Source organism: Diadema antillarum, unplaced genomic scaffold (assembly GCF_040938485.1).
Source record: "Diadema antillarum isolate AM-2024a unplaced genomic scaffold, OU_Dant_1.0 seq00000432_RagTag, whole genome shotgun sequence".
NCBI classification, from domain to species: Eukaryota; Metazoa; Echinodermata; class Echinoidea; order Diadematoida; family Diadematidae; genus Diadema; species Diadema antillarum.
Genome location: NW_027271412.1, coordinates 345,936 through 369,064, shown reverse-complemented (window position 1 = coordinate 369,064; position 23,129 = coordinate 345,936). Strand labels below are relative to the sequence as shown.

General features: G+C 41.1%; 1 protein-coding gene across 1 annotated transcript; it reads left to right on the top strand.

Annotated features, from left to right (window-relative positions):
* Positions 1-3,145: 3,145 nt before the first annotated feature.
* LOC139732554 (uncharacterized) lies at positions 3,146-8,219 on the top strand. The gene is made up of 2 exons (XM_071643407.1): positions 3,146-4,384; positions 7,375-8,219. The coding sequence occupies exons 1-2, from the start codon at positions 3,427-3,429 to the stop codon at positions 8,217-8,219; spliced, it is 1,803 nt and encodes a 600-aa protein (XP_071499508.1). The 5' UTR covers positions 3,146-3,426.
* The last annotated feature ends 14,910 nt before the right edge of the window (positions 8,220-23,129 follow it).

The following is a 23,129-nucleotide window of genomic DNA, read 5'->3' as shown; positions in this document are numbered from 1 at the left end:
ACCACAGGACGGTACCACAGGACAGTACCACAGGAAAGTACCACAGGACAGTACCACAGGAATTGTCCTGTGGTATTTTGGGACATACCACAGGACAGTACCACAGGAATTCCTGTGGTATTTTGGGACGTACCACAGGGCAGTACCACAGGAAAGTACCACAGGACCGGTACCACAGAACAGTACCACAGGACAGTACCACAGGAATTCCTGTGGTATTTTGGGACGTACCACAGGGCAGTACCACAGGACTTGTACCACAGAACAGTGCCACAGGAACTGTCCTGTGGTATTTTGTGACAGTACCACAGGTCGATCATTACCACACAGCATTACCACACGGCAGTACCACACAGCTGTCCTACAGCATTTCCATGGTACCACAGGAGAGTACCACACAGGATAGATCGAAAAAAAAAAATCTGGGAGAATTGTAGCCACATATCAAGGAATATTCCTGATAGGTGAGTGACGGATTTCAGGACAAACATGGCCCTACTTAATAACCTGTCCTACTCCTAACATATAACCTCAAATGAGAGTCTAATGGCCAAGTGCCATTCTAGTCCTATAATAAATCTATATAGTCATATTCTATTCCTAGGTAGCCATCGACCGTATCAGTACATATATATATGGCCGTCTATCCGTAAAGCATTAAGGCATGGTTACTAACTCGATTATACTTTATTATCAAGATATGAAATTACACTTTCATAACAATATCTATGATATTGGGAATAACATAACATAATTAGACAATCTTTCATAAAGTTCAAAGTAAGTTCCATCATTAATACTTTGACTTTTTAAGTCATATATGTATTTTCTAAAATCTAGAGTGCTTTTTATGAATATTCATGAGCTATGTAAAAATTTGTACCACAGGAGTACCACAGGAGTACCACAGGAGTACCACAGGAGTACCACAGAAGTCCTTATGAAATTTCTCATGCTTTACATCAGCACTTTCATTAAATAGGTAATACTGTAGGAGTATAGGACAGGATAAGTAATGGCAAATCAATTGTTATAATTCACAGCATAACTCATCTATCAATTAATTGAGGAATGTTGATATGTGCTTTTTTGTTTGTATTTTTGTTATAAATTTCAGTTGATTCTGCCTTACAATTTTCCTGTGTGGTACTCCTGTGTGGTACTGCTGTTTGATATTCTCCTACTGTTATAGTCCTCTGGTATAAAATGTTAAGAAAAAAAAGAAGAATATCCTGTAGCATTTTTCTGTGGTACTTACGAATTTAATTTGCTGTGTGGTACTTCGGTGTGGAATAGCACCATATTGTGATTTTCCTGTGGGATTTTGGACAGTTCCTGTGGTACTCTCCTGTGGTATACATCGAAAATTACCACAGGAATTCCTGTCGTACTGTCCTGTGGTACGTCCCAAAATTCCACAGGACAATTCGTGTGGTACTATCCTGTGGTACATCCCAAAATACCACAGGACAAGTCATGTGGTACTGTCCTGTGGTACTATCCTGTGGTACTTTCCTGTGGTACTGTCCTGTGGTACTGCCCTGTGGTACTGCCCTGTGGTACGTCCCAAAATACCACAGGACAAGTCGTGTGGTACTGTCCTGTGGTACGTCCCAAAATACCACAGGACAATTCCTGTGGTAATGTCATGTGGTTTGTCCCAAAATACCACAGGACAAGTCGTGTGGTACTGTCCTGTGGTACTATCCTGTGGTACTGTCTTGTGGTACGTCCCAAAATACCACAGGACAAGTCGTGTGGTACTGTCCTGTGGTACTATCCTGTGGTACTTTCCTGTGGTACTGTCCTGTGGTACTGCCCTGTGGTATTGTCCTGTGGTACTGCCCTGTGGTACTATCCTGTGGTACGTCCCAAAATACCACAGGACAAGTCGTGAGGTACTGTCCTGTGGTACTATTCTGTGGTACTGTCCTGTGGTACTGTCCTGTGGTACGTCCCAAAATACCACAGGACAATTCCTGTGGTACTGTCCTGTGGTATGTCCCAAAATACCACAGGACAAGTCGTGTGGTGCTGTCCTGTGGTACTCTCCTGTGGTACTGCCCTGTGGTACTCTCCTGTGGTACTGCCCTGTGGTACTGTCCTGTGGTACGTCCCAAAATACCACAGGACAAGTCGTGTGGTACTGTCCTGTGGTACTATCCTGTGGTACTTCCCTGTGGTACTGTCCTGTGGTACTGCCCTGTGGTACGTCCCAAAATACCACAGGACAAGTCGTGTGGTACTGTCCTGTGGTACTATCCTGTGGTACTTTCCTGTGGTACTGTCCTGTGGTACTGCCCTGTGGTACTGTCCTGTGGTACGTCCCAATATACCACAGGACAAGTCGTGAGGTACTGTCCTGTGGTACTATCATGTGGTACTGTCCTGTGGTACGTCCCAAAATACCACAGGACAATTCCTGTGGTACTGTCCTGTGGTACTATCCTGTGGTACTTTCCTGTGGTACTGTCCTGTGGAACTGCCATGTGGTACTGTCCTGTGGTACGTCCTAAAATACCACTGAACAAGTCGTGTGGTACTGTCCTGTGGTACTATCCTGTGGTACTTTCCTGTTGTACTCTCCTGTGGTATGTCCCAAAATACCACAGGACAATTCATGTGGTACTGTCCTGTGGTACTGTTGTGTGGTATACGTCCCAAAATACCACAGGACAATTTGTGTGTATACTGTCTTGTGGTACTGTCCTGTGGTACTTTCCTGTGGTAATGTCCTGTGGTACTGCCCTGTGGTACATCCCAGAGTACCACACGAGCCTGTGACACAGTACCACACAGTTCCTGTGTTAGCATATATTTGTGTGGTACATTGTGTGGTACCAACCAGTACCACAGGGAGTACCACATGAGCCTGTAAAACTGTACCACACAGTTCCTGTGGTAACATTTATTTATGTGGTACATTGTGTGGTACTGACAAGTACTACAGGGAGTACCCAACAAGCCTGTGGTACAGTACCACACAGTTCCTGTGGTAACATTACAAGTGTGTGGTACATTGTGTGGTACCGACAAGTACCATAGGGAGTACCACAGGACTTTTTTGTTAGGGTTGTGCTTCGTTGTTCAGGCTGTGCGTGAGGAAGAGCACGACGTGTACATTATACATAACGTTACCTGAGGGCTCTGAGAGAATTACAACTCCATTATATTCCAAAGCAGATGAATTTGTTTCACTAGCGAATATGACACCGTTGTTTCCCCAAGTTTGCACTCATTATACTCTCCCTATCGTTGTACACAAGACGAATTTGGATATCGAGCTTTACGATACTTCGACGGCTCATTTTTAGTGCTACCACGATCCGCCACAAAGTTTTTTTTTTTTTTTTCAGACGAACTGCAGAGTTGAATTACGCTGCGGGAAGTTGTACTTAGCGAATAGTCGTTTCATCGCTATATAAAATGGCGGCCCTGTTTGACAGTCTGGGACTGACATGTCAAGAATGTGGAGACAGCGAAGAAGGCGCTACTCAAGGCTACAAAGTGGTCGAGCAACGACATCTTTGCAAGACCTGCGCCGAGCGTATTGCACATGCTATTCTTGGGGACGTGTCGGCAGGAAAAGTAAAACGGCCTTGTCCAGAGCATAACGAGAAGGAGGCAGATGTGTATTGCAAAGACTGTCAGGTTCCTATGTGCCACACCTGCGCCGTGACTACTCATGTGCGGCATGAACTGGCTGATATTATGAAGTTCTTTGCCCATAAAAAGCAGACAATCAAGCGAGATTTAAAGAAAATGTCTGATTTAAAATCTGAAAATCTAAGCTTTTTAGAGACGCTGACGAAATGTTCCGAAGATATCGATGAGCACTTCAATACTCTTGAGAATGATTTGGCAACAACATTTGCTACAAAAGTAATGAATGCTGAGAAGAAAAGGAAGTCAGCGATTGACGTGGCCTGCGAAGTAGCAGAAGAAGAAATCGACAAAATTATAGAGAAGAGAGAGTCATTGATTGCATACCTTAATGCACAGGCTAATAATGTAAAGTTCGACTTGGAGAAGAAAAACAATGCTTTGTCAGTAGAACTACAGGACATGAAATGTCGCGTTCAACACAGGATATCCAAGGCCCGGGAAGTAACCAATTTCTCACTGAATATGATTGATGCTGAAGATTCAGATGCAAAGTCCCTGTTAAATTACTGTGACAGCAAAGTTGTCCATTATAGGCTACAGAAGCCAGACTCGACAGTTGTTGCAATGATTCCCTCTACTGACAAAGATCTTCCAGCATTGTTGACAGCCATGGCTAAAAAGGTCACTTTGAAGAAAGAAGACGGAGAGGATAATTTGGGCTACCTGGCGGGAACCAAACGATCGTTCGAGATTGAGAAAACGATCAAAGTACAGGGGCGTCACCAGCTTTTTTTCAAGGGGGGTGCGTTTTGACAGTAAATGTAAACTGTGAGATTTTTTTTTAATGTGATTCATTGGCTCCTGTGTCATCATGTACATTTACACATACTCTGTATATTGTACATTATACATGTGATTGTATACATGCACGAATCTTTCGCTATGAAGGACTATATACGGGGGTACATTATTGTGACGGTGTGAGATCCTCGGCGATGATCCATTCCGCTCCTTCAGTGCGGAGGGTGTTGGAGGGGGATACCCCCTCCCACTGTAGGAACTTTTTGAAAAAAACAAGAGTGTAAAAGTCGCGTTTACAGAGCATGGGAAAAATAAAAATATCATGAAGGACTATTACGGGGGTACATTATGTGACGGTGTGAGATCCTCGGCGAGGGAGCGAAGCAACCGAGCGGGAGAGGGTGTAAGAGGGGGATACCCCTCCCACGGAGGGACCTTAGTTTTTGTAAAAAGAAAAAAAAAGGAGAATTGCAGAACAATTAAATGCGAGCGAGCGGAGCGACCGAGCTTGAAAATTTTGATATTTTACAATCCCAAACTGCGGTTTGTAGCTTATATTTTTTCGCTTTGGAAATGAAGGGGGCGCACCGGGCGCAACTGCTTACAATTACTGGCAGCAACATTAGGATAATGGCATAACGAGTAAATGCGAACGATTGGAATGAGCGAGCTTGAAAATTTTGACATTTTACAGTCCAAAAACTGCCGTTTTTAGCTCTATCTTTTCGCTTTGGAGATTAAAGGGGGGTGGCGCATCGGGCGCAACTGCTGGCAAGTACTGGCAGCAACGTCAGGAGAATGGCACAACGATTAAATGCGAGCGAGCGAAGCGAGCGAGTTCGAAAATTTTGGCATTTCACAGTTTAAAAAATGCCGTTTTTAGCTACATTTTTTCGCTTTGAAAATTTAGGGGGGGGGGCACCGGGCGCGACAGTTGGCAATTACTGGCAGTAACATCAGGAGAATGGCAAAGCGATTAAATGCGAGCGAGCTTGAAAATGTTGACATTTTAAATTTAAAAAATTACCGTTTGTAGCTATATTTTTCTCTTTGGAAATTAAGCAGGGCGCACCGGGCGCAACCGCTGGCAATTACTGGCAACAACATCAGGAGAATGGGATAACGATTCAAATGCGAGCGAGCGGAGCGAGCCACTTTGAAAATTTTGACATTTTACAGGCAAAAAAAAACTTCCGTTTGTAGCTATATTTCTTCGCTTTGGAAATTAAGGGGCGCACAGGGCGCAACTGCTGGCAATTACTGGCAGTAACATCAGGAGAATGGCATAAAATTGAATTCGAGCGAGCAGAACGAGTGAGCTTGAAAATTTTGACACAGTCAAAAAAACTGCCGTTTGTAGCTATATTTTTTCGTTTTCGAAATTAAGGGGGGGGGTGGCGCACAGGGCACAACTGCTGGCAATTACTGGCAGCAACATCAGGAGAATGGCATAACGATTACATTGTCTGTATCACTTCAGTCAATCAATTTTCCTTACAACGTTTTTGTCACCCCAAGGTTCCGCAATTATGTTTTCTCAATTTACTTTGTTTTGATTATGCAACCTTATTTTATGATACCAAAGAAAGTGAAATGTTTATGTTCTTTTCGAAAAATGAAATAAAGTTTGAATTGAATTGATTAAAATGCGAGCGAGCGGAGCGAGCGAGTTTGAAAATTTTGACATTTTACACTCTAAAAACTGCCGTTTGTAGCTATTCCTTTTCGCTTTGGAAATTAAGGAGGGGTGGCGCATCGGGCGCAACTGCTGGCAATTTAATACTGGCAGCAACATCAGGAGAATGGCACAGCGATTAAAAACGAGCGAGCGGAGCGAGCGAGCGTGAAAATTTTGACATTTTACAGTCCCAAAACTGCCGTTTGTAACTATGTTTTTTCGCTTTGGAAATTAGGGGGGAGGGGGAGGCGGTGTGCCACTGATAGTCAAGGATGTCGGTTTATGTTCATGATTGGGGGAGGTATGACCAGCGAGGGGGCGTCGAAGTGACCAAGCGGGGGAAGGACGTCTAAAATCTGCACTTTAGAGCATCCCCTAATTGTTTGTGTTTGTGTGTGTGTGTTTTATACATGGAAAAGTTGGGAAATAGCCCAGGTCAAGTCTTATTATTGGCAATGCAAGGCATTTTTTTATAGACTATAGTATGTAAAACAACACTCAGTGATCTAGCTTTGATATAACAAAGTGTAAGGTACAGAGGTGTACATTCTACATCACATGGCGCAACATTGCAGCGACTCTTTGCCGTTCGGATGTTCTCAGTACACTGCTCCATCCTGCTTATCATTCAGAATGCCAACCAGGAATCACGCTGAATCACAATCTTTTGTCGGCTCCGGGCTTTTTGAACAATGTTTCACACTATTGATGCCTCTTTAATTATGGTTAAATGAAATCTTAGAGAAAAAAAAATAATTTCTTGCTCACCCTTTCATGTCAATTTCAAAAGCAGTTTACCAACCCTTGAATTACCATTTTGATCTTTTTTTTTCAACCAGCGCCGCCCCCCCCCCGTTACGCCACTGATTGGAGACCTATAATGGGGGAGGGGGTGGGCGTGGTATCTCCCTAACCATGCGACGGAGCTTTTGTATTTTCTGAAGTGATAATCCGTTGCACAATGAATGAAATATACCTTACGTATACAGTACGGGCGATAGATAGTAAACACGTGATGTACATGTATAGCATCAGTGCTGCCAGAGCCGGGGTGCGATTGTTTTTGTTTTTTGTTTTGTTTTTGTTTTGTTTAGTTTTCCTCCTGGTGGAAAAAAAAAATAAGAAGAAAAATGAAAAAAGAACATTTTTTTAGTGTCCGGCGTTGAGGTCGCTCGCAGACTGAAGCGATTTTTGTTTTTTTTTTGTTTTTTTTTTGTTTTTTTTTTTTTTAGGTTCTGAAGGGGGGTGCGTTCGCACCCAGCGCACCCCCCCTGGTGACGCCCATGAAGTACCTGATGACATTGAAGAACCTTTCCTGGTGTGCCGTGTTAATCAGCAAACAATCGCAATTCGCGACGAGGCTGGCCAGGGCTTGTACAAAGTGAATGTGGAAAGTGGCGCGATCAATCCATTGATGGTCGCAGACAAAAACCGAGGTATCTTTGACGCTGCATTCCTAGGCAATGATCACTTTGCATATAGCGATTACAAGCATGGACAGATCTATATCTGCAGCATGGATAACGAAAAAGTTGAACTCCAAGATTTACCTAATGATGGCTCACGCCACGCTTACCTAAGTGTTGATGGCAGAGGGAGACTCCTAGCCGCCGACCACGTTCATGGTGTGGTCTACGTAATTGATGCCAAGACGGGGGCGATATGCCGTACGATCAACGATATCGAGACGAGGACGATACAGAGTTTCGACTCACTTGAGAATGGGGAAATTGTCATCAAATCGGGACATGCCGAGATCTCCTGGTTCTATCAGTCATCGGGAAAGATCAAGCGTATTCTACCCCTGGAGGATTGGAGTGGAAATATCAACTGCCATGTCGGTGCAGACAACATGATTTATGTCGTTTATGCAGATGAACAAGAGCAAAGCTCCACAGGAAAGGTTGGCGTACTCTCCTCTGATGGAACCGTAGTCCAACAAAATCTCATCGAATTTCCCACATCTTGGTTATATCGATATCGCCCGAGATGCGTGTTGCCGAGGCCTGGCACGTTGGTAATCTTGAACGGTAGCAAACTTCATATTTGCAGGGAGATCCCTGGGGCTAGTGATCTGCAACCCTCTTTGACAAGAGCAAAAACAGAACAAAATACGGAAGCACGACATTCATAGTTGTTATGGGTTGAACTACTGCTGATAACGTCATGACCGGGGTAATACTATGATCTATGCCTCCACCAAGAGGTTTTGTTTGTTTGTTTGTTTTTTACCGATGAGTTTACCGATGATTGTTTGTTTGACTGTCTATCTATCGACAATACTATTATACTTGGAAAGTCATCAACGAATTTTGATGAAATTGAAGAATAGATCAGTTTTGGCATGTGTCAGTCGTAGAGTATGGTTTTTGAACTAATTATTTTGTTCAAAAAATTAAGTTAAACGTTTAACAAAGATGCGGACATGTAAATCAATATTTTCTCCTATATGTTTCTGCATATTTCATATTTTATAGATTGTAAAGGTAGTTTCATGGAATTGTAACTGACGTGAGTAGCGAAAATTTCAAGATGTTAATGAAGTAATTTGCAACATTGAAGATACTTTTTTTGTTTTGTTTTGAAACCCGACAACAGTTTCCCTCAATTTACCAGTACTTTGTGTTATTATGTTAGCAATAAACAAAGAGCATCTGGGTTTGATTTTTTTTTTCTCAAAACTCCTGAAAAGTGATTGTAATTGTGGCATATTTTTACCTCGTTAAAACAAGTGTGAGGAAATATCATTGATATTTCATAATTTTCCCCAAAGTCCTCAATTTTTATAGATTTTTTTTCATTCTCTATACGCTTTCCATCTTTCATGTAATTTATTTAAAGGAATTGCTAACCTTCATGATTTATTGCATATACTTCGTTAAATGATCGAACTGCAAAAAGTATGTCAAGACACTCTTGAAACTTATATATCTATTTTAAATCATAGATAATAGATGAATAAGATTAGTTGACAGTTCTATTTAGTTTCATGCCGGATGTGACCATTATGATCATGGGCACTTGTATAATTGCGAGGGGAGCTACACGTGTATGGCTTTCCCAATATCGCGCAATGATTTTTTTTTTTTTGTGGGAAAAACATGCGATAATATTCCGCTGTGAAAATGATATAATGAGAAAGCGGATTCTCCGTTAATTACAATACGCAATATTCTGGCACTCAAAAAAACACAATGGTATACCAAACTCCACTGCAGACGACTAGAATTAGATCCAGACAAAGCTCGGGGATGTCTTATACAGTATTTCGTGTTCCTTTTTATTACACCATGTTAGCATTCATTTATAATCTATAGATGTGAATGTTTCAGTGTTCTCCTTTTGGCATTACATAATACAGTAATGTTCATGTTGTGTAATGTCATACATTGAACGTATATGCAGTTGAAGTTCACAGAGTTAGTGTGAATTTTCAGAGTTTGAAGATAAGATTTTTGGTGGGTTGTTGTTTTGTGTTTTTGGTTGTTTGTTGTTGTTGTTGTTGTTTAGTGGAGGAATACGCGAAGAACAAAAGTAAAGTAAACGTCAGTACAACAGAATACATATGAACACATATCACGTTTAATACAGTATACATCTACATTCACCAACGAAGCAATTCACATCCTCCGGTACTTTTTATTGTTCTCCCACAAGGGAATGCGGAAAGTAATGCTATACTTGGGCATTGCAATGGTGTATTTGTTTTTCACTTATTGATCTAAATTTTGGTTGGACTCAGTCAACATTGCAATGTGAATATTGAGGTTTCTCTCTTTTGTGGTGGTCCTTGACTGTCTATCCCCTTTTTGAAATGAGGGGGTGGCCCGCTGGGAGCGTGGTTCAGACCGGAGCTTTAGGTAATGCCGTTGCTTGATGATGCGGATGACTAGCCCCAGAGTTAGGTTGGATTTGGGATAGCCTTTGGGGGGGGGGGGGTGGATGTCTTAATTTAACAATAGAGGTTTCGAATGCGAAATATAGAATTCGAATGCCTATACCATACGCGCCACCAGTATAATCCTTTATCATTATATGAAGAACCATATTTGACAGGATACTGAGGAGTGTGAATAATTGTTTCATTTATTGACTGTGTGGTGTGTGTGTGTGTGTGTGTGTGTGTATGTATGTTACATATATAAACTTATTTCTGTATTATTCTATCTATTTGTGTAATGATTTATTTGCATGTATTTTTGTAACATTGTATCTCTCATTTAAAGGCCCTCCTAGACAGAGGTGAATGCAGACTTTCGTTATTCCGAAATTCCCTGTACATAGATGTTCATTGATCCCAACATTTGTGGCGTCATTCCGAAGGTTGATCATTCCGAATGTTCGTTAATCCCAAAATAAAATAAGGTTCGTAGATAGGCAAGGATACAAAGAGAGTGTGAACTAACGAACCTTATTAATTCACTTTCGGGTAAGACTTTTGATAAAGATATGAACCAAACTAAACCAATTCATATTATGTCACCCAATATTGACGTTTATATAACAATGACATTATTCTATATTTTCTACTTGTATTTACTTTTTTTTCGTAGAAGGGCCTGCTGATCAATCTGTCATTTTTTCTAATCCCCTCAATGTAGCAGCTTCAAAGGTAAGGTAAACTTAAAGATGGTTCACTTTTTGATAACATGCTCTTCAAAATGCTGTATGTACATTTCACTATTTTTTTCAGATGATATGGTAGTTGTAGATGAAGTGTCTGTTTTTACCACGGTGGCTATCAGTAGTGATGGGTTGTCTAAATGCATAGTCTTTTTATACGTAATTAGTGAAGACGTACTGATAGAAATATGATCTTTTATTTTGTCGTCCACAGCAAATATATTTCCAAATATTTTTCATTGCAGTGGTATTGGAAGTTATTTTTTTTCTTGGATAATGATTTATCAAATTATTCAAACGTGCTTTCCTAATTTACGAGTTCGAGCAGGGGACTATGAAACGGGCTCCGTACGTGTGTGTGTCTGTGTGTCCGTCTGTCCGTCCGTCCGTGCGTCCGTGTGTGATCAAAATGTTCAAAATGCTACTCCTTCGCCATTTCTAACCCGATTTTAATTCTGTTTGCTTTATATGATAGCACTACATGGGAGCTTTGAAACTTCTATACAGAATTTCAGTTGTGACCTTTGACCTTGACCTTTGACCTATATTGTACATTTTGCTTCAAAATGCTACTCCTTCGCCATTTCTAACCCGATTCTGATTCCGTTTGCTTTATATGATGGCACTAGGTGAGGGCTTCAAAACTACTAAACAGAATTTTGACCTTTGACTTCTTTGACCTTTGACCTTTATTTTTGACCTATATTGTACATTGCCTACAAAATGCTACTCCTTCGCCATTTCTAACCCGATTTCGATTCCGTTTGCTTTATGTGATGGCACTAGGTGAGGGCTTCAAAACTTCTACACAGAATTTTGACCTTTGACTTCTTTGACCTTTGACCTTGATTTTTGACCTATATTGTACATTTTGCTACAAAATGCTACTCCTTCGCCATTTGTAACCCGATTTCAATTCCGTTTACTTTAAGTGATGGCACTAGGTGAGGGCTTCAAAACATCTGCACAGAATTTTGACCTTTGACTTCTTTGACCTTTAACCTTGATTTTTGACCTGTATTGTACATTTTGCTACCAAATGCTACTCCTTCGCCATTTCTAACCCGATTTCGATTCCGTTTGCTTTATGTGATGGCACTAGGTGAGGGCTTCAAAAATTCTACACAGAATTTTGACCTTTGACTTCTTTGACCTTTGACCTTGATTTTTTACCTATATTGTACATTTTGCTACTAAATGCTACTTCCGGCGGGGACGTATATTACGCACCGCGTAATTTCTACTTTTCCTTGTATGTTTTTGATTTATTTTTCATTGTTGATTATGTTACTCGATATCATTTGTAAATCCAAAATTGAATAGTAACTTTTGTATTTGACGCAGAGCTAACTTGCAAAGCAGGCCTTTGTGGCTCTGAACGGGACAACCCTGCTTTTAAAGAAAAAAATTAAACAAATAAGAAATAAAAACACATAAACCACCAGTATATTGTATCTTGATTATTGTACACTCAAAGACAAGTTAAATGCGATGGTCTCTCATTAAGAACTATTTCTTATTGAGCGCTTTTACAGGACCTGATCAAAGCGCTGTACATACATCAACAAACAACATTTACAAAGTATAGAAACAACATCAGTTACAATTGAAATAGTTCAGTCTTGAGTTTCCTTCTAAACATTTCTTCTGACTCACATAGACGGAGTTGTTTGGTAGATTGTTCCAGACAGCAGATCCATCATATGAAAATGTACGTTCGAAAGCTTTGGTGTTTGCTTGTGGGATTTGTAGGACTGTCTTGTCATTTTGTGACCGGAGTTGATATCTGCAGGCTATAGGGGTGGTTAGTAGGTTGGATAGGTATTGAGGAGCGGTATCCATCATGCATTTATAGACATTGTGAAGAAGGGCTGGTTTGAAATCGATACGGTCTTTGATGGGGAGCCAGTGTAGCTGCTTCAATAGAGGAGCACTCGGGGATCTTCTCTTTACACCGAGCACCAGGCGAGCCGCTCGAATTTGGACTTTTTGGAGTCTTTTCACATCACTGACATTCATATTTGCCAGCAAAGAATGTCCATAATCAAGCCTGCTCAGAACTAGAGAGCGTACTGCATGGTTACACGCATCTTCTGTAAGATATTTTCGAACATGAAATATGTTTCTCAGATGGAGGTATGCTGTCTGGCACACTCTACTGACATGATCTGTCATAGACAGTGTCTGGTCAAAATGGACACCTAGATTTCTTACAGTGTGTGATACATTGACAGTAGTGTTTCCAAGGTGAATGCTTGTATATGCCCGTAGGGCGCAGTCTACTAGATGAGAAAACAATGCTTCGAGTTTTGTCCTCAGTTAACTTCAACATATTACTCGCCATCTTAACTCATGGATACATTCCTCCAGTTTAATCCGGGCTTCGTTCAGACTGGCAGGCGGGGATTGCGTGGAACTAAAGTACAGTAAATTTGTGTATCGTCAGCATACAGATGATATCGTAGGGCATGTCGTCTGATGATATCCGCGACAGGTGTGATGTACATTGTAAAGAGTTGAGGCCCGAGCACCGAGCCCTGAAGGACTCCGTATTTTACAGTATGAGGCTCAGAGAACTTTCCCCTAGTGACGACACGTAGACAGGGTCCGGTAAGGTACGATGTAAACCATTGTAGAGCTGTGTCTCTGATCCCATAAGTCTTGCCAACAAGATCGAATGATCTAGGGTATCGAATGCGGCACTTAGATCTAGCAGCACAAGTATGACTGCCTTCTTGTGATCAATCTCTTGCAGAATATCTTGCTTCACGCGAAGTAATGCCGTCTCAGTGCTGTGGAAGGCCTTGTAAGCTGAACATGGGCGTAAATCCCGGGGGGATGGGGGGGGATATATCCCCCCCCCCCCCACACACACACACTTTTGAAGGAGGGGGGATGGCCTGTACAAATATCCCCCCCCCCCCTGAAATTCTCCCAAGAAAAAGATGTAGGAACAAAAAAAAAAAGAAATGTGGTGATATTGATTTCAGCATGATGGATTATTGCATAGCCTATAATCTAGGCGGAGAATGCAGTTATTGTCTTTGTAATTTGCTGTTAAGCTAAACGTATGATGCAAGCGAGATAATTGTCTTTGCCAAGCGATACATCTGATGCAGCGAGACTACGAACAGTGGACGCACTACTACCGCGTCCGCTAGGCGCCACGATCGGCGGCAGTTTTTTTTCCGTATAAGAAGACTGCCACCGATTCAAAAAAAGAAAAAAGAAAACAACGACAAACAACTGGATCATAGGCGGTGTATTCGCGCGCATCCACTGTTAGTAGTCTCGTCGCATCAGACCAGCTGCATCCCCACCTAGGTTATAGGCTACATACTGTAATGCATGAGCCATGACGTTCGCACGCCCGCCTCGTGACGAGAGCATACTGCTGAACAGTGCTAGCAGCGCTCGCGTACTTCTCTCGCACGCCAATGCATGTAGAGCAATATCGACCGTAATGCATGCTTCGGATGTTGTAGCCACACAACCAGAAGGCAACCAGCTGCATGCAACCAGGGAGGTGCTCTTCCCACCTCCTTGTTTGATGCAACACAGTCTGTAGGGCCATGGACGTAGGCTTGAACGAGTGCACCATGCCGAGCGCGATACGACTCACGTCGAGCTCCGCATGAGTTACCCAAAGATCTAGATAACAAACAGCCTTGTACGAGTTTCAGTCGTAGGAATTGCAACATATTTACCCTCTCCATATTGGCAGTGATTTTGCTCAGTTAGTATAATTCGTTTGCCTCCAGAAAAATCAAAAGAAACGGGTGTCGATTCCCATATTTTGCCATATGCAAGCACCTCCTTTAATCTAATGAACATTGCTTTAGATTAATGGTTCAGACCTATTAAAGGACAAGTTCACCTTCATAAACATAAGAATTGAGAGAATGTAGCAATATTAGTAGAACACATCATTGAAAGTTTGAGGAAAATCAGACAATCCGTTCAAAAGTTATGAATTTTTGAAGTTTTTGTGCAGTACCCGCTGGATAAGAAGACTACTGCAGTGTATGAATAGCTTAGATGTCACATGCGTACAACAATATAAGGAAAATATAAAGAGATTTTCACAAAATTCCATCTTTTGAAAAAAGTACACATTCCCCTGACTCGTTACCGATAAATGTTATGGGTAATATTATTCCCCCTGCCTTTAGAAAGAGGCAAGTCAATTGCTCTTTTATTATGCGAAAAAAGTGAAAATATGTTGAATTTTCTTTTATATTTTCTTTATACTGTTGTACGCATATGACTCACAAGCTGTAGCAGTCTCCTCATCCAGCGGTTCCAACACAAAAATTTAAAAAATTCATAACTTTTGCATCGATTGTCCAATTTTCCTCAAACTTTCACTGATGTGTTCTACTAATATTGTTGCATTTTCTCAATCCTTATGTTTATGAAGGTGAACTTGTCCTTTAACCAGATTTCTTTTTGTTTTCATGGGAGATGTGCAAAAAACACAAGAAAGTTCACCTGTTAACAAACATACATCAATAGATTAATAAGACAAGTTTATTCGCAGCCAATTTTATTGATTTTCCATAATCGAATCTATTTTCCGCACGTCCACGAAGTATATATGTATTGTTCCTCCTAATTATTGTATATATATACTAGATGTTTCAAAAAACATTTTCCACTTTTGATCATTAATAGTTCAAAAACTATTCATTCAATAAAACTGTCATCGATATGAATAATAGCTGGATAGTGTACAATTTGGTTGGAGGTAATTTGGACGTGAAAGCATAAATCAGTTTCATTAAATCTAAGATTGATTTTGAAGTAAGGTTTCAAATTTTGGTCAAATTTTAACCCTCTGTACAAAAATTGAACTACTCACAGGAACCAATGATGTCTATGTGAGTGTGTGCTGACAATGGCCCTGAACAATGGACATGCCTGAACCACCTGTTGACTAGGCGTCAGTCTCGCACTCCCTGGCACATGAATGATTAATCAATAATTCATGTGGATTGCCCTTGGGCACTGCTAGTCTGAATTCATGCACGGTAAAGTGCTTGCAAACACCACATTTCATTCCACCTGGCACTCATTTTCAAATTTTGCTTCACATATCACTAAATTTGGGATATAGATAAGCATAAATAATCTTCAGTTCCTCATTTTAATACAACTGTCTACTAATTAAATAATCTGACAAATTTTTTGCTTTTTCGATAAAAAGAGATCATTTTTTGGTAAAGAGTTCAGCAGCATTTATCATTGGAGCGATTTGTTTCAGAGTAGATTTATTTAAGGCTCCATATACACAAGTGTATATATACTCTAATTGATTTGCTTTGCTTCCTGTCACCACGTTTACGATAGAACAGAAGGTGTTCATTGTAATTTCGCGACTCAACGACAGTATCGACAGGCGTTTGACTTTACACAGATACTGCCAGAGGCTGAATAAAGACTAGTTGTGATAATGGAATTTCTCATGAATAAATAATGAAGCATTCAAACCCTGGCCTTTGTTCAGGACCATTGTCAGGGTGTTAACCACACACTCCCATACACACCCATTGACCCCTGTGCAAAGTGAAATTTTGTACAGAGGGTTGGAAATAGAGCAAAGTCTGGAACCTAACTGTGAAATTAATCATGGATTTCATGAAATTGATTTATGCTTTCATATTTAAACTACCTTCAACCAAATTGTACACTATTCAGCTATCACTCATATCAATGACAGTGTTATCTGATATATTTTTTTTTTGAATAATTAAGAATCAAAAGTGGGAAATGTTTTTTGAAACACCTAGTATAAACATATGTTGCTATATAACTTATCTCGGATACTACATAAATCTTTTGCAAGTGTTTGAACAATATAATTTCATGACATGTATACTTTGTACTATGTTTTGATTTTCGTTGATTGGAAATTTGTACTATGTTTTTTTTGATTTTCGTTGATTGATTGGAAATAAACTATGATTGAATTGAATTGAATTGAATATGCAACATTCATCTCACGAACAGAAAAATGGATTCTTTAATCCCTAATCAAACAATCCCACAGAAAAGGCAAGACATTCTAACAGTTTACCAGAATAGTACGAAAAGATTTTCACTTTTTTTTTCCAGTGAATAGGACCTACTTGAAATTGAGTACTGAAACGGATATTGTACCTTACCAAATCATTTTCACACGTTGGTAAGAATGTATAAAACCTGAAGTGTGCCGTGATCCTGAATGAATTTTACAACTGTATTTATGAGCCTGTAATGTTGTTCGAAAATAACGTTGCTTATCATGTCAGTGTGCTTAGTAGGGGCCAGATATGAAGCCATTAACTTGACAAAGATGGAAAAAAAGGTGAGCAAAATAAATAGAACTATCTCTACGAAAAGGAAGGGCTGAACTCATTTTGATTTCTGCAAATATGAATGGTGTTTAAATGGTAATAAAATATACAAAAGAATCTTTAAGAAAAAATCTCAGGAAAAATTTCAAATTGTCGGCATCATAATATGCCCAATTATGTTTGAACTTTCAAAGGCTACAGTATGTTAACATCTGATAGACCTGGGCTTCAGAAGTGCTCTGATATGTAGGCCTATGTTGCGAGATTTATAGTTAGTAAACGTTGGGTTGTCTTCAATTAAAGTACGGTTTGCTTAATCTATTCCTGTGAGGTAACTGAAGTTAAAAGGTAAAATTTCCTTCAATACGAGATGAACTTTCAAGTTTTCAATCTCCGCCTATACGGTCCTTATATAACCTTGCGTTTCTGATAATGTTTATTGTTTACTCTCCAAAGGAATGGGGTTAGACATACAAGATAATATTCTATATGGTTGATTGGAATAAGGGAACGTAATTATGTTGTTAGAGTCCACAAAGATTGTCATAGAGACACATACGGAGAAAAAAACTGTGCTTGTTTGTTTAACCTTGTTTGCTTTGTTACTGTTTTATGTTAAGGATTTTAACACATAATGTACAAAACTGATCTCGCGGAATAAATTTATTCAAGTGAATAAAACTATAGTCACCTTTATCCAGCAATTTGTTCTCAATAGTGTTTTGATCAGAGGAAAACTAGTGTGTTAGTTGTCGCATGTCACAAGTTATCCCGGGTTACATGAAGAGCTGTCACTATACCTTGCCACTACAACTCGACTTCTGTGGAAACCGTTCTTCGTTATTCTGCCAAGTACCATTATATCCCCCCCCCCCCGAAAAAAAAAAGCGCAAGCGCGCGAAACCGAGCGCTTTAAAAGTTCAATCGTGTGCAGTGGATGAAGTTGGGGGAGACAAATCATTTCGTCCCCCAAGCAATTCCCGAGATGAGGACAAATCTCGAACTTTCTTTATGGAAAATTGGACAACTACCGCCAGAATTATGCACCGGATCGCTGTGCAATCATAAATATGCAAAAGCTACTGGGTCCCTTTCGATAGACTTTATACACTTTTGAGATTGACGTTTTATTTCCTTATATTTATCAAAGAGTGTGCAGCAGATCTTTCACTTACAAAAGCTCCCTCATACGCAGAGGCGTCGATGGAGGAGGAGGGGGATTGTTCCCCCCATAGATTTATTTTGCTCCTCCTCGTAACTCCCGAGATGTGGAAATGTTCTTACTTTTTTGATAGAAGACTGTCTAAATATTTCACCCAAAGATGGCTGAATTTCAATTCTGAAAATACAAAATCACCCTCGCGTAAGAGGGGGGATAGGCCTAACCCCTCCCATACCCTCCCCGTTCAATCATTTCTACTTATTACACTTTAGATTGACAGATTTCAAAATGTTTCATCCAAAGTGTGCACCAGGTCTGTTACTTCAGTTTAAAGAAATGCAAATGTTCCTTGGGTGGGAGGAGATATATAGATACTTTCAATTAACGGAGGACCCCCCCCCCCCCTAAAAAAACAGTATACACTTCTGGGATTGAAATTTCCCCAGATTATATCATAAATATGTTTACGAGATATTTGTTGCTGCCAGTAATTGCCAGCAGTGCGCCCCCATCTCTTAATTTCCAAAGCGAAAAAAGTACAGCTACAAACGACAGCTTTTGGACTGTAAAATGGCAAAATTTTCAAGCTCGCTCGCTTCGCTCGCTTGCATTGAATCGCCATGCCATTCTCCTGATGTTGCTGCCGGGTAATTGCCAGCAGTTGCGCCCGGTGCGCCCCCCTTATTTTTCAAAGCGAAAAAAATATAGCTACAAACGGCAGTTTTTGGACTGTAAGATGTCAAAATTTTCAAGCTCGCTCGCATCAGGGAGGTGGGAAGAGAAACACCTCCCTGCTCGCATTTAATCGTTATGTCATTCTCCTGATGTTGCTGCCAGTTATTGCCAGCAGTTGCGCCCGGTGCGCCCCCACCCCCCTTAATTTCCTAAGCGAAAAAGTACAGCTACAAACGGCAGTTTTTGGACTGTAAAATGTCAAAATTTTCAAGCTCGCTCGCTTCGCTCGCTCGCATTTAATCGTCATGCCATTCTCCTGATGTTGCTGCCGGGTAATTACCAGCAGTTGCGCCCGGTGCACCCCCCCCCCCTTATTTTTCAAAGCGAAAAAGATATAGCTACAAAAGGCAGTTTTTGGACTGTGAAATGTCAAAATTTTCAGGCTCGCTCGCATTTTATCGTTATGTCATTCTCCTGATGTTGCTGCCAGTAATTGTCAGCAGTTGCGCCCGGTGCGCCCCCACCCCCTTAATTTCCTAAGCGAAAACATATAGCTACAAACTGCCGTTTTGGGAATGTACAATGTCAAAATTTTCAAGCTTGCTTGCTTCGCTCGCTCGCATTTAATCGCTATGCTATTCTCCTGATGTTGCTGCCGGGTAATTGTAAGCAGTTGCGCCCGGTGCCCCCCCCCCCCCCTTAATATTCAAAGCGAAAAAATGTAGCTACAAACGGCAGTTTGGGGACTGTAAAATGTCAAAATTTTCAAGCTCGCTCGCTTCGCTCGCTCGCATTTAATCGTTACGTCATTCTCCTGATGTTGCTGCCAGTATTAAATTGCCAGCAAATGCGCCCGGTGCGCCCCCTTAATTTCCAAAGCGAAAAAATGTATAGCTACAAACGGCCGCTTTTGGACTGTACAATGTCAAAATTCATGATCGCGTTCATGATCTTCAGTGTAAGAATTAAGGCAAGAAGTTTCTCTAAATGATACCATTTTATAGGCAAAATTGTTCAATAATAATCTACATAAAATGTACTGCTACCTTAAACATGTTGGACTGTTTCAAGTCGATAGAACACGCAAAAAAAAAGAATCAAATTGCACCATTTACAACATCAATATGCAAAAAGTTCTCACTGTGGGAGGAGGAAACCCCCCTCCCACACTCTGACCCCTCGCTCGCATCGCTCCCTCGCATCTTACCGCTCCCCCTAAGATCAAATCCTGGCTACGCCGGTGATAGGCCCCACTATTCAGTAGGCCTTCACAGTGATGTCGCACAGGCGGAGCAAGAGCTGAAATACCACGATGTAATCATTCAATTATCTATGAATATTTCTTTTTCTTACTTGTTTTTTTATAGGAAAAAAATCCCAAATTTCACCAAAAGTGTGCACTAGATCGCTGAATTTGAGGTCTGAAATTGCCAAATTTTCCTCGTGTGGGAGGGGGATACCCCCCTCCCACACCCTCCCCCCCGCTAGGCCGCTCCGCTCCCTCGCACAGATATTCAAACTCCAAAAGTCCCTCCCCTACCCCCATCATTAAAACGGAACGATGCCCCTGTGATGATTGCTTTACTGACTTAAATCAAGAAAATTGAAGAATACAATTAATAGCTACAGGAAAATATCTTCTACGTCATTCAAGAAATGGATATCCTTAGTAGCATTTTATTGAATTTATTTGGGCATTATTCAGGGCTGCGCTACGTTTTTGAAAGGGGGGGGGGGGCAAAATCGCCTGTCAGTCAAGAAGAAAGAACATCAAAAGACAAGAGAAACAACAACAAAAAAAGTCTTCATACTTTTAAGGTCTGATTTTCCACCGAAAGTCGGCTGACAAGAAAAAACAAGCAAACAAACAAAAAAAGAACAAAAAGTCGTCATATTTTTGCTGTCACTTCCCTCCCTCTTTGCATGGAAAAGAGTGGGACATTTGATCTCTGTAAAGTGTGTGTGTGTGTGTGGGGGGGGGGGGCAAGCTTCCCCCCCCCCCCCCGGGCTGCGCCGGTCCGGTTATGGGCTTGTAATCGTGGTGATGGTGACTATCGCCAATCATCTCCCCACTCCTCAGTACGGATTTACGCCGTTGAGCTGAAGTCCTCATGCAAGTTGCAATCACGTAAATAAGATGTCAATCTAGAAGATACCACATGCTCGGTTACTTTCGACATGAAAGCGATGTTTGATACTGGCCGGTAGTTTTCCATGACTTTCTGGTCCAGTGGCGGCTTTAACCGAGGAAAGACAATAGCTTCCTTCAGTTTATCTGGGAATACACCGGTAAAGCTCGGTGCAAGGTAAGATACGTTGTTCTGCCATGCTAGTGCCGTGGTGCGCAGAACAACTTGCGTTGTTTTCCCTAACCACGCATGTGGTCAGAAGTTTGGGTGATCAGGCAAAACAACGTATCTACAAAAAGTCTTTGATATCTTAAACAAAAAATCTCTTTTTGACTTAAATTTTAACTAGATACTAGAAGAATGATATAAGCCATATTTAAAAAAAAAGTATCTTGGAAAATTATTCGACTGGAGAGAAATGGGAACAATTCTAGTACTTTGTGGCTTCAAAATCTAAAATCGCGAATATCTCGAAAGTACCAAAACGCAGATACGTTGTTTTGCCAAATCACGGCCGCGGAATTCATGGATGTGTTTACAATATGACTTATGGCTGGTAGGAAAACATCGACATATTCCTTTAGAAGCCAGGTGGGTAATGGGTCAAGATCACAAGATTTATTGGGAGCTCTCAAAATGATCTTCCTTATTTCACTGTCGCTAATATAGCCAAACTCAGTCAGTGATGGCATATCCTCAAGAACATCTTGTAGGGTAGACATGATGGGAGCAGTGGACGATGAGACACTTCCAGAGATATTGGATTCAAGGGATTGTCTCATGCTGGATATCTTATCATCCAAATAGTCTGCAAAGTCTTTGCTCAGCTGAAAATCATCGTCTGAGGCATGTAGCTGTTGCTTATCTGCAGTTCCGAGCAGAGAATGGAGTGTTGTGTACAGACTCTTTGGATTTTACAAAAGAAATACATCAGTGTAGAAGCTTCTCTTAGCTGTCTGAATAACTAGAGTGGCATGGTTTTTTCTGTTTGACGAGGAGCTCGCGATCGCATGGTGCTCGTGTCTTCCACCACTTTCGTTCAAGCTTCCGACGCTTCTGTCGAGCTTGGTGCACCATCGAATCATAACAGGGAACGCAGGGTCGTTGCTTCCTTGTGCGTCGTCAGTAGATCTTGTCCAAATGACTTCCTGTCAAGTTGGCGGAAGTTAGGAGAAGTTGTCATTTTCTTCTCTGGATCTGGTTTCTCTCTCTCTTCAGGATGCAGCCCACATTGAAATGATCAGAACTGGGTACGTTATCATTCACTGAACATTTTGACACAAGACAAATGCTACTGTCTTTTCGAGACATGATCAGATCTAATGTGTGGCCCATATTGTGTGTATAGGTCCAGTTACATGCTGTTGCAGTCCTGCTGCTTTTACAGAACTTAGAAATTGCCTAGTTTCCCAATTTCGTAGAACATCAATGTGGACACTGAAGTCACCTACAACCAGTAGATCTCCAGTCAACATCGCTAAGCTGCCGAGGAAATCATCAATTTCTTCTAGGAAAACTGTCACTGTGTAACCATTGGCTGCTGAAGGAGGTGGCCTGTAGACAGCAACAATGTTCAAGTTGTTTGAATCATCCCTGACACGTACATATTCAAATGTAGTCGTTTGCTGATCTAGCTCCTTGATTTTTAAATGTAACTGTGACTTAAACAGGATGCCGATACCACCATGTCGGTCGCTTTCTCGAGGAAAGTTTATGAAGGAGTAGCCAGGAGGAGAAAACTCGTTAATGACAGCTGTATCTTCCTTCGTGAGCTAGAAGGCTCTGTAACCACTAGTATGTCGATGTCATTTTCGAGGGCAAGGTCGTAAATTTCGAGAGTCTTGTTTCGCATAGAGTGGGCATTCCACAGACAAAATGACATGTCCGATGTCTGTGTGGAAGTCGATTTGGTAATATACCTGAGATTATCCCTGTTTGCACCTTGCTGACCATTGACAGGAGTTCCACGAGGAGAGGAGAGAATTGGAATTTTCCTCTGCTTTCGTCTGCCAGCACGCTTGCCCCTGTGTGTTGGCAGGCATAAGCAAATACCAAGTTCTCTAATAGTTTTCCCGCAGATGCTCTGGTAATCGAGTCTTTCCACGTGGTTGAAGCTCAAG

Coding starts and splice junctions, on each gene's coding strand:
- LOC139732554 (XM_071643407.1), top strand. CDS start 3,427: ATGGCGGCCCTGTTTGACAGTCTGGGACTGACATGTCAAGAATGTGGA. Junction 4,385..7,374: donor AACGATCAAAGTACAGGGGC/GTCACCAGCTTT, acceptor ACGCCCATGAAG/TACCTGATGACATTGAAGAA.